General features: G+C 45.0%; 1 protein-coding gene across 1 annotated transcript; it reads right to left on the bottom strand.

The window, feature by feature from the left end:
* Positions 1-325: 325 nt before the first annotated feature.
* On the bottom strand, positions 326-11,210 carry NDUFS5 (NADH:ubiquinone oxidoreductase subunit S5; the record flags this gene model as incomplete). The annotated part of the gene is made up of 3 exons (XM_080693355.1): positions 11,185-11,210; positions 5,413-5,630; positions 326-430 (listed from the first exon to the last, which is right to left on the bottom strand). Exons 2-3 carry the CDS (start codon positions 5,626-5,628, stop codon positions 326-328), a joined length of 321 nt encoding a protein of 106 aa, XP_080549481.1. The 5' UTR covers positions 5,629-5,630; positions 11,185-11,210.
* Between the last annotated feature and the right edge of the window lie 1,243 nt (positions 11,211-12,453).

The raw sequence follows: 12,453 nt of genomic DNA, 5'->3' as shown, positions 1-12,453 counted from the left end.
GACAGCCTCAGCTACTTAGGCCTTCTGCAACTCAGTGAGACCTTGTTTCAAAATAAAGAATAAAAAATAGGGCTGGGGGGTGTAGCTCAGAGGAAGAATGTCCCTGGGTTCCATCCCTAATACCAAAAACAAAAACAAAAACAAACAAACAAACAAAAAAACATACTACAGTTTCATTATAGAAAAGCAAAATTCAAAAGGAAAATGAATAGAATGGGACAATCCTTTATTTTTATATATGTTGAGAAGAGGTTTTTAGAAGACAATATTTCCAGTGGAAAAGAAAACAAGAAAGTGAGACTCCAGCCATCAGCAGCTGCTGTGCTCAGGGCCGAGGCTCCCCCTTTCCCAGATGATGAGGTGGCGGGGTATACTTCCCTTCCTTTATTAGCTTATTCCGCTGCCTCTGGATAGTAGCCACGCGTCTCATCTGTCAAAAGAAAAAAGTATTTAAAGTAGTGGGAAATACAGTCTGGACTGGAGGTGCATGCCTATAATCCCAGCACTTCGGTGGCTGAGACAGGAGGATCCCAGGAGGTTCGTGGCCAGCCTCAGCTACTTTGTGAGACCCTCTGCAACTCAGTGAGACCCTGTTTCAAAAATAAAGGATAAAAAATAGGGCTGGGGTGTATCTCAGAGGTAGAATGCCCCTGCATTCCACCCCCAGTACCAAAAAAAAAAAAAAAAAAAAAAAAAAAAAAAGAACAAAATAAGCCAGAGGTGTGGTAGTACACACTTGTAATCCCAGTACTTGGGAGACTGAGACTGGAGGACTGCAGGTTTGCAACCAGCCTCAGCTATTTACTGGAGCCCTCTGCAACTTAGTGAGATTATTTAAAAAATATGAAATAAAAAATAGAGCTAGGGGCATAGCTGGGAGGTAGAATCCCCTGGATTCAATCCCCAGTACTGCAAAAAATAAAATTAGGTCTTGGGGTGTAGCTCGGAGGTTGAAAGCTTCTTATCTTAATCCCTAAAACCATACACACACTAAAGGAAAACTCAGAAGTAAAATACTTTTTTTGTGTGTGGGTCTTGGGATGGAACCCAGGGGCATTTGCCCTCCAAGCTATACCCCTTGCTCTATTTCTTATTCTTTATTTTGAAACAGGGCCTCACTAAACTGAGGCTGGCCGCGAACCGTGATCCTCCAGTCTTAGTCTCCTGAATGCTGGGATTATAAGCGTGCGCCACCACGCCTGGCAAAATATTCTTGATATATATAAATACAGATATACTCAGCTACTTAGTGAGGCCCCCCGCAACTTAGTGAGATCCTGTTTCCAAATAAAGAATAAAAAATAGGGCTGGATAGCTGGGCATGGTGGCACACACTTGTAATCCCAGCATTTGGGAGGCTGAGACAGGAGGATCATGGTTCGAAGAAAGCCTTAGCTACTTAGCTATTAGTGAGACCCTTTGCAACTCGGTGAGATCGTGTTTCAAAAATAAAGAATAAAAAAATAGGGCTGGGAGTATAGCTTGGAAGTAGAATGCCCCTGGGTTCCATCCCCAGTCTCAAAAAAAAAAGGGCTGGAGGTGAAGCTTGGAGGCAGAATGTCTCTGGGTTTAGTCCCTAGTACTGCAAAATAAATAAATAAATAAATAAATAAATAAATAAATAAATAAATAAATAAATACAGTAAATAAGTAAGTAAATTGCCAGTTGACTGGCACACACCTAATTCCATCTACTTTGGAGGCTGAGGCAATAAAATAGCAAATGCAAGGCCAACCTATGCAACTTTGCAGGACTGTCTCAAAATAAAAAAAGGTTAAGGTTAGCTGGGTGTGGTAGTACAAGCTTGTAATCCCAGCATTTGGGAGGCTGAGACCAGAGGATTGGTTCGTAGATAGCCTCAGCTACTTAGTGAGACCCTGTTTCAAAATAAAGAATAAAATAGGGCAGAGGTGTAGCAGGGCAGAGGTGTAGCAGCTCAGAGGTGTAGCAGCTCGGAGGCCGAATGCCCTTGGGTTCCAACCCCAGACCTGCCAAAAAAAAAAAAAAGATAAAAGGCTGGGGTTACAGTTCGGTGACAGAACACTAGCCTGGCATGTGCTAGGCCATGGAGTCAATCCACAATACAAAATAAATAAATAAATAAATAAATAAATAAATAAATAAATAAATAAATAAAACTATAAGAACGCTGGGCATGGTGGCACATGCTTGTAATCCACTCACTTGAGAGGCGGAGACTAGAGAATCGTGGTTTCGAAGCCAGCCTCGCTGGCTTAAGAGACCCTGTTCCCAAATAAAAAATATTAAAAAAATGGGTCTGGGAGTGTAGCCCGGAGGTAGAAAGATTCCATCCCCAGTACCACCAAAAAACAAAAACAAAAACAAAAAGAACTGGGATGTAGTGAAATGAGAGAGAATATACCTACTTTCATGAGGTTCTTGGTTCAATCCCCAATACTGAACTGAAAGGGTTAAAAAATGAAAGAAAGAAATAGCCAAAATGAGTATCTTTTTTTTTTTTTTGAGTTCTTTTTCAAGAAAGAAAAAGTAGCCAGCCATTGTGGCACATGCCTGTAATTCCAGTACTTGGAAGGCTGAGACAGGAGAATTGTAGAACTGCAGGTTCAAACAGCCTCAACAACTTATCTAGGTTCTGAGATACTTAACAAGATCCTGTTTTAAAAAATAAAAAATCTAGCCGGGTGTGGTGGCGCACGCTTGTAATCCCAGCATTTGGGAGGCTGAGACCTGAGGATCACAGTTCGCAGACAGCCTCAGCTACTTAGTGAGGCCCTCTGCAACTCAGTGAAACCCTGTTTCAAAATAAAGAATTAATAATTGGGCAGGGTGTGTAGCTTGGAGGTCAAATGCCTCTGGGTTCCATCCCCCAGACCTGCAAAAAACATATATAAAATAAAAAAATAAAATAAAATTCTTCATTTTGAAACAGGGTCTCATTAAGTTTTGGAGGGGCCTCACTAAGAAGCTGAGATTGGCTGTGAACCTGCGATTCCCCTATCTCAGCTTCCCAAGTACTGGGATTACAAGCATGTGCCACCACATCTGGCCAGCCCTAACTTTTATACAAATTTAACCCAAACTCTAAATTGTCTCCTGAACTACAAGAAGTTAGAAGTAATAAAATACATTTCTAAGCCAGGAATGGTGGTGCATGCTTCTAATCCCAGTACTTGGGAGGCTCAGACAGGAGGATCTGGGTTTGGAGACAGCCTCAGCTACTTACTGAGGCCCTTTGCAACTTAGTGAGACTCTGTTTCAAAATAAAGAATAAAGCTCCTGTGGTAGCACACACTTGTAATCCCAGCACTTGGGAGGCTGAGACAGGAGGATAGCATAGGTTCGAAGCCAGCCTCAGCTACTTAGTGAGGCTCTCAGCAATTTAGTGATATCCTGTTTCCAAATAAAATATAAAACAGGTCTGGGAGTATAGCCCAGAGGTAGAAAGCCTCTGGGTTCTATTCCCAGTAACACACACACACACACACACACACACACACACACACACAGAATAAAAAAGAAAATCAGGCTAGGGGTGTAGCTCAGAGGTAGAATGCCCCTGGATTCAATCCCCAGCACCACAAAAAAAAAAAAAAAAAATCTCACACACACACACAAAATTCTATTTAGAGACAGGTATGGTGGCATATACCCATAGTCCTAGCTACCTGGGAAGCTGAGGAAGGAGGATTACTTGAGCCCAGGAGTTGGAGACCAGCCTGAGCAACAGAGTGAGGCCCAATCTCAAAAGAAAACAAATTAATTGTTATATCTGAAACACAGAAATAGGCAAAATGACAGATCAAACTCAAGGATATCTTCTTTCAAAAAGAATACAGCTCTTTATTTTTATTTTTTGCAGTACTGGGGATGGAACCCAGGGGCATTCTACCTCCAAGTGACACCTCCAGCCCTATTTTTTATTCTTTATTTTGAAACAGGGTCTCACTGAGTTGCAAAGGGCCTAAGTAGCTGAGGCTGACTGCGAACCAAGATCCTCCTGTCCTCCTCATTAAACTCTTGAGGAGGAACCAGGTGTGGTGGCTCATGCTTGTAATCCCAACACTTGGGAGGCTGAGACAGGAGGATTGCACAGGTTTGAAGCCAGCCTCAACTACTGAGTGAGGTTCTCAGCAACTTAGTGAGACCCTGTTCCCAAATAAAGTATAAAATAGGTCTGGGAGTATAGCTTGGAGGTAGAAAAGCCCCTGGGTTCCACCCCAAGTACCATGGACGGACACACACACACACACACACACACACACACACACACACACACTTGAGGTGGGTACCATGCTGCTAAGACCCTTTTTTCGCTGTATCTCTGCTCAGGCTTACCTAAAGCAATCACATTAACACCCCCATCTTCCTCAGGGTATGAATGCAGAAATTGTTATATCACTATCTAAATCTATAGCATTTAACCTCTTCTCTAGTGAAAATTCAATTAATTTGAAATATTTTTGCTCAAAGTTTTGGGTTTTTCTTTTTTTGGTACCAACGATGGAACCCAGAGGCATTCAACCTCCAAGTTATACCTCCAACCCAATTTTATTTCTTTTTTTTTTTTTTTTTTCGGGTCTGGGGATGGAACCCAGAGGCATTTGACCTCTGAGCTACATCCCCTGCCCTATTTTTTATTCTTTATTTTGAAACAGGGTAAGTCTCACTGAGTTGCAGAGGGCCTCACTAAGTAGCTGAGGCTGTCCACGAACCGCGATCCTCCCGTCTCAGCCTCCCAAATGCTGGGATTACAAGCATGCACCACCATGCCTGGCTTTTTTATTTCTTACTTTGAAACAGGGTCTCACTTAAGTTGCTGAGGCCTCATTAAATTGCCGAACCTGTGATCCTGCTGTCTCAGCCTCCCAAGCTGAGACAGCAGCCTGGGTTGTTCAAAGATTTTCAAGGACAAACATCCAAAGCCAGTTATATTCTCTGCTTTATAGCCCACTGAAAAAATAATATACTGCTGGGCGTGATGGCGCACGCTTGTAATCCTAGTACTAAGGAGGCTGAGATAGGAGGACTGCGCAGTTCGAAGCCAGCCTCATCTACTTAGACTCTCAGCAACTTACTGAGACTCTGTTTCCAAATAAAATATACAATAGGTCTGGGAGTATAGCCCAAAGGTATTATGTCCCTGGGTTTCATCCCCAGTACCATAAATTAAAAAAAAAAAAAGTATCTCCATACATGTAGTTTTTAACCCAGTGGCTGTAGCAGGGTACAATACTAGAAAAAATCTGGAAGATGAGGAAGAACCCTGGGCCTGCCTTAGACCTAAAGGCATTTAACTTCCTTGTCATGGTACCTAAGTAGAAGAGTGTTTCGTCACAAAAGTTTTGCCAATTAACAATGAGCTGTCAAAACCGCTTAAAAGTAGCTCCACAGAAAAAACAATTCAGCTCTTATCCCCAGCATTTCCTCACCGTTTTCAGCCGAAGCATACATTCTAGGAAGTCATCATATTCTATCTTGCATTCCTTCATTGCCCGGGTATTGCCGATTCCATGTGCACATTCTATCCACTCTTTTTCAAAAGCATGGCATCGAGCAGGAACCTTGTAGGGCTGTTCAGCACTTTGTATTGTCATGTGGCGATCTATGTCAATGTTCAGTCTCTTCTGTATGTCAAAGAAAGGCATGGCTGTAACAGAAGGTAAAATAATAATGAGGATGCCATGAAAGTACAAGCACATGAGAGCCGGGCGTGGTGGCGCACACTTGTGATCCCGCGCTTGGGAGGCAGAGACAGGAGGATCGTGCAGGTTCGAAGCCAGCCGCGCTGGCTTAGGAGACCCGGTTTCCAAAAAAAAATATAAAAAATAGGTCTGGGAGTGTAGCCCGGAGTTAGAAGGGCTTCCAGGAACCCCAGTACCACAGGAAAAAAAGAAAAAAAGAACAATCACATGAGACATTTCTTCGCAAGAATAAGATAATCACAAGCCCTCTAGAAAGCTGTATTCTTCTAATTTCATAAAACTTTTTCATCAAACAGGTATTCCCAGTTTTGTGTTTAAAATACAAGGGAAAGAAAACTAGAACTAAAGAACAATGCATAAAAACCCTCTGAAAGTTGATAAAGATGTTTTGAGTGAATTAATCCCAACTACCTGAAACAGACCTGAAGAAAACTGAAAAACAAAAACAAAAAAAACCCCCAAGAAACACAAACATTTCTTCACACCAGCCCTTTTCTTTGCAGTACTAAAAATTGAACCCAGGGGTGCTTTACCACTGAGCTACAGCCCATCCTTTTTGAGACAGGGTCTTACTAAATTACCTAAACTAGCCTTAAGCTTTGGCTTTTCCTCTTCAGTCTCCCAGGTGACTGGGATTATAGGTGCCCCCTCACCTTGCCCAGCGATTCTATTCATTCTTTCCATATCAACTTGGACACTTCTGGAATCCCTCCTGAACCTCTGCTGTGTTCCTACAGCACTCTCTATTTCTGTAGGAGTACTCTGCACACCCATGTAATCTATTATTTGCTTGAATGTTTCCCTTACTAGACAATGAGTACTTTCAGGGAAGGAACCAAGTAAAGACCCAGTAACTGCTGGAAAAACAAATTTAAAATAGCTTAACTGAGCCAGGTGAGGCCCTGTTTCCAAATAAAAAAATAAAATAAAATAAGGCCGGGCACGGTGGCGCACGCTTGTAATCCCCGCGCTTGGGAGGCTGAGACAAGAGGATCGCGCAGGTTCGAAGCCATCCTCCGCTACTTAGTGAGGCTCTCAGCAACTTGGCAAGACCCTGTTTCCAAATAAAATATAAAATGGGTCTGGGAGTATAGCCCGGAGGTAGAAAGCCTCTGGGTTCCACCTCCAGTACCACCTAAATAAATAAATAAATAAATAAGAGCCAGGCGTAGTGGTGCATGCTTGTAATCCCTGCACTTGGGAGGCTGAGACAGGAAGATTACACAGGTTCAAAGACAGCCTCAGCTACTCAGTGAGACCCTGTTTCCAAATAAAGTATGAAATAGGTCTGGAAATCCTATAGAGGAGCAAACAAGACAACCTAAAGGGGATGGGAGGGGGGAAGAAGGAAATTCTCTAAAGCACACAATGTACTTAAACATATCGAACTCAACCACTAAGCCAAACATGGGAAGGAGGGATGCAGTGGGAATGGGGTGGAAATTGGGTAGGGGCTAATGAGCGATGTGTACATGTATGTCCACACAAGTTTTTTACCCCATTATGATGTATGAATTCAATGCACCAATAAAAAAATTTTAAAAAGCCAGGCATGGTGGTGTACGCTTGTAATCCCAGCATTTGGGAGGCTGAGACTGGAGGATCATGGTTCACGGACAGCCTCAGCTACTTAGTGAGGCCCTTTGCAACTCAGTGAGATCTGTTTCCAAATAAAGAATAAAAAATAGGACAGGGGGTGTAGCTCGGAGGTCGAATGCCCCTGGTTCCATCCCAGACCCACACACAAACACACACACACAAAAAGGTCTGGAAGTATAGCCCAGAGGTAGAAAGCCCCTGGGTTCCACCCTCAGTAACACACACACACACACACACACACACACACACACACACACACACACACACACACAGGCTGGAGATAGCCTGGAGGTAGAAGGCCCCTAAATTCCACTGGGAGGCTAAGACAGGACTATCACAGGTTCTACGACAACCTCAGCTAGGACTGAGACTCTCATCAACCTAGTAAGATCCTGTTTCAAAAAATAAAATTAATGCTGGGTGCCAGGCGTGGTGGCGCATGCTTGTAATCCCTGCGCTTGGGAGGCTGAGACAGGAGGATTGCACAGGTTCGAAACCAGCCTCGGCTACTTAGTGAGACCCTGTTTCTAAATAAATTATAAAATAGGTCTGGGAGTATAGCCCGGAGGTAGAAAGCCTCTGGGTTCCACCCCTAGTACCACCACACACACACACACACACACACACAAAAAAATAATAATAATATTAATAATAATGCTGGGTGTGCTGGCACACACTTGTAATCCTGGTACTTGGGAGGCTGAAACAGGAGGATAGCTGTTTTCCAACAGCCTTGCTACTTTGTGAGAGCTTCTGCAACTTAATGAGACCTTGTTTCAAAATAAAGAATAAAAGCCGGGGTTGGTGCGCAGGCTTTTAATCCCAGTACTTGGGAGGCTAGGCCAGGAGAATCGCACAGGTTTTAAGCCAGCCTCAGCTACTTAGTGAGATGCTCCACAACTTAGTGAGACTCTTATTTCCAAATAAAATATAAAATAGAGAGCTGGGCGTGGTGGTGTATGCTTGTAATCGTAGTATTTGGGAGGCTGAGACAGGAGGATCACGATTCACAGACAGATACTTAGTGAGGCCCTTTACAACTCAGCAAGACCCTGTTTCAAAATAACAAATAAAAAATAGGGCTGGGGGTTTAGCTCGTAGGTAGAATGCTCCTGGGTTCCATCCCCAGTATTACAAAGAAAAACATATTTTTAAAAATAAAAAATAGGGCTGGGGTGTAGCCCAGAGGTGAGAGACCCCCGGGTTCTATCCCTAGTACCCCCCCAACACAAAAAGTATAAATAATAGGGCTGAGTGTAGCTCAGAGATAGAATGTCCCTGGATTCCAACCCCAGTACCAGAAAATTAAATAAATAAGATAAATAAAATAAGCCAGGTTTGGTGGTCTAGGCTTGTAAACACAGTACTTGGAAGGATCACAGGATCACAACCAGCCTCAGCTACTTAGTGAGGCCCTCGCAACTTAGTGAGACTGTTTCAAAATAAAGAATAAAATATAGGGCCGGGGATGTAGCTTGGAGGTAGAATTCTCCTGGATTCAATCCCTGGTACTGCAAATAAATGAATAAATAAATTACTTTAATTAAATATGGTTGAGGGTGTAGCTCAAGGTAGAATATCTCTGGGTTCAATTCCCAGTCTCACTCACACACACACATGTCACTTGTGTGCATCTACAGAAAGACAGACAGACAGACACAGACACACACACGTCAATACAGCTGCCAGATGTGGTGGTGAATGTTTGTAATCCCAGGAGTTGGGAGACTGAGACAGGAGGATTGCAGGATCAAGACCTGCCTCAGAAGTTTAGCAAGACAGCCAGGCGTGGTAGCATACGCTTGTAATCCCCACGCTTGGGAGGCTGAGACAGGAGGATAGCACGGGTTCGAGGCCAGCCTCAGCTACTTAGTGAGGCTCTCAGCAACTTAGTGAGACCCTGTTTCCAAATAAAATATAAAATGGGTCTGGGAGTATATCCCGGAGGTAGAAAGCCTCTGGGTTCCACCCCCAGTACCACAAAAAAAAAAAAAAAAAAAAAAAAAAAAGTTTAGCAAGACTCAGCAACTTAGCCAGATCCTGTTTAAAAATAAAAACTAAAAAGGTGTGTATATACGTGAATATACCAATGTCAATCTTAGTGCTCAGTACTAGAAAGTGAGGAAATGCTCAGGAGGATGGGGTAGGTGGCCCACCAAGTGCTGTATGCATGTATGTCATTGTCAACATGATTTACATTATGTGAGGATATAATGCACCAATAAAAGCATATTATAAGAAAGTATATAAAAACTAAAAAGGATTGGGAATGTAGCTCAGAGGCAGAATGCCACTTGTGTTCAATCCCCAGTTAAAAACAAACAAAGAAACCCCAGAAAACACAAAACCAACCAACCCCACCCCAAAACAAGTCAGTATGACTGTGTAAATCAGGGGGACATGCCGATAATCCCAGTATTTGTGAGGCCGAGACAGGAGGATTGCAGCTTTGTGGCCAACCAATGAGACTCTGCTCAAAATAAAAAATAAAACAGGGCTGAGGGTGTAGCTCAGAGGTATACTGCCCCTGGGGTTGATCTCCAGTCACATACACACAAATTGTCATGCCAAAGAGATTCACTGGTGAGCTTCATTTATAAAGCTTCTCCCAATTCTTTCAGCCTTTCCTGAGTAATTATGTGCAAGGCACCAAGAAGGGGAACTGCGGTTCACCATAAGCACTGGAGACATACACTGGGAATTGGGAACCCACTGGGAAGAGATCAGTGGTTAAAAGATCAAAAGAGGCAGGACCCCAAGGACTGCCCAGGAATCTAGAAAATACCTTTGAGAGAGGTTACATGTTCGACAAGTGAGGTCGGGGCAGTGGCACACAACTTGGAATCCTAGCTACTTAAGAGGCTGAGGCAGGAAGATCTCAAGTTCCAGGCCAGACTCAACAATTTAGTGAGACCCTGTCTCAAAACAAAATTTAAAAAAAGGGCTAGGTCCCGCTGTGGTGGTGCACCCTTGTAACACCAGTTCTTGGGAGGCTGAGACAGGAGGCTCGCAGGATCCCGGACAGCCTCAGCTACTAAGTGCGGCCCTCCACAACTTAGTGAGAACCTGTTTCAAAATAAAGAATAAAATAGGGCTGGGGGTGTATCTCAGAGATATGATGTCCTTGGGTTCCATCCCCAGTACCACAAAAATCAATCAATCAATAAAATAAATATAAATATAAAAGGGCTTAGGGGTGTAGCTCAACACACGAAGCTCTGGATTTCATCCTCAGTATCGCAAAACAAACCAACAAGAGTTAGTTAAGTGAAGATCGGGGCGGAGTGTTCCGGTAGGTCAAAGCCGAAACGCCACAACCGGGAGTGGAGGGCATATTTGGGGGCACTGAGGCCCCAGCATGATTGGAGCGCAGAGTGCATGGCTGTCAAATGAAATGAACTCGAGGTAAGTGCGGCCGAAATCACTCAGGGGCTCGAAGGCCAAGACAAGGAGCAAGGAGAGTGGATTTAAGGTCTAGGAACTGGGCGCCAGCCCGGGGAGGCAGTGCACGCCTGTGATCCCAGAACTTGGGAGGCAGAGACAAGTTCAAGGCCAGCCTCGGCACAGCGAGGCCCTCGGCAGCTCAGCAAGACTGTTTCAAAATAAAAGGGCTGCGAGTGTGCCTTAGGGGTAGAATGCCCCTGGGTTCAACCCCCAGTACCAAAGAATAAAATAAAGAGCGGGCCACGGTATTAGCCGGGCAGGAAGCCCGGCGAGGCGAGCCGGGGCGCAGCGAGGTAGGCAGCCGGGCAGGCGCCCTTGGCTGTGGGCGAAGCGCCGGGGAAAGCGGAGCACGCCCGGGGTGCGGCCGGGCGGAGGGGACGCCCAAGCTAGAGGAAGCTCGTCCGAGGGCGCCGAAGGCAGCTCCTGCTCGGCCGCGCAGACAGACGGGCCTCCTACCTTCCCACCGCAGTGCCCTTGGCTCCTCCGTGCTCCTCCTCTTCAGGATGGCCGACTAGCGACACCGACGACTGCCGTAAAGGACGCCCGCCACGCGACGTTTGCAGCGCGGCGCGGAAGCCGGCCGCCCCTCCGCCGGGGAGCGCCGGAAACCACGGCAACCGAGCCGTGGCTCTGCGCCTGCGCGCCCGTGCGCCGCCCCTGCCCGGGCTTTGACAGCAGATAAGCTATCTTCCCCAGGCTGCCAGCGGCTTTCGGGAAGGCTGAGCTGCAGAGTTCTTGTTGTCTCCTAGCGTGGTGCTAACCCTCTACGACAGCTCTGATTGGCAGTGACATGACTGAAGCCAGGCGCGAGAAAGAACGAGACCCCGACCCTAACAACACGTAGTGGGTAAGGCCGTGGACTGTGAACCTGAACCACTTGGGGGCTGGCACGCCACTTTTGTGACCCTAACCTCAGAGTCTCAGTTTCCTCTTCTGTTAGAGAATAGAGCCGGCCGTGGTGGCGCACACCTGTAATCCCAGTTCTTGGGAGGCTGAGACCGGTGGATTGTAGTCAAGGCCAGTCTCAGCAATTTAGCGAGGCCCTCAGCAACTTTGTGAGTCCCTGTTTCAAAATAAATGTAAGCCGGGCGTGAGGACGCACCCTTGTAATCCCAGGATTTGGGGGACTGAGGCTGAAGGATCGCAGTTCTGACAGCCTCAGCTACTTAGGCCCTTTCCAACTCAGTGAGAACCTGTTTCATAATAAAGAATAAAAAAATAGGCCTGGGGGTGTCGCTCAGAGGTAGAATGCCCCTGGGTTCCATCCCCAGTACTACAAATAAATAAATGAATACATGAATAAATAAAATATTAAATAGGGCTAGGAGTGTAGCTCAGAGGTAAAAACACCACTGGGTTCAATCCCAAGTACCTCTCCCCCAAAAAAGGTGGAGAGAGAAAATAATAGTATCTGCAGAGTAGGGTTGCTATAGGAACAAAAGTATTCCAAGAAAGTCACAGGTCTTTGATATCTCAACTTCTAAAGTTTGCATATAGACTGCTAATGTTCCAGAACCTAACCTCCAGTGACTCTTCTTGACTGTAAGAGCCTCTGAAGTGTGTATGGGCAGGATACCAGGTCTGTGTGTGATATACATTGGGGATGTAGGGAGAAAACACTATAATATATACACAATATATATATACAGTATATATACACACACACTGGATCTGGGGGCATTCTACCTCTGAGTTATACCCCCAGCCCTGTTTCTAATTTTGAAA

This window comes from Muscardinus avellanarius (assembly GCF_963383645.1).
Source record: "Muscardinus avellanarius genome assembly, chromosome: 3".
Taxonomy (NCBI): Eukaryota; Metazoa; Chordata; class Mammalia; order Rodentia; family Gliridae; genus Muscardinus; species Muscardinus avellanarius.
The sequence above is the reverse complement of the archived record's forward strand: the minus strand, read 5'-3'. Positions and strand labels throughout refer to the sequence as shown.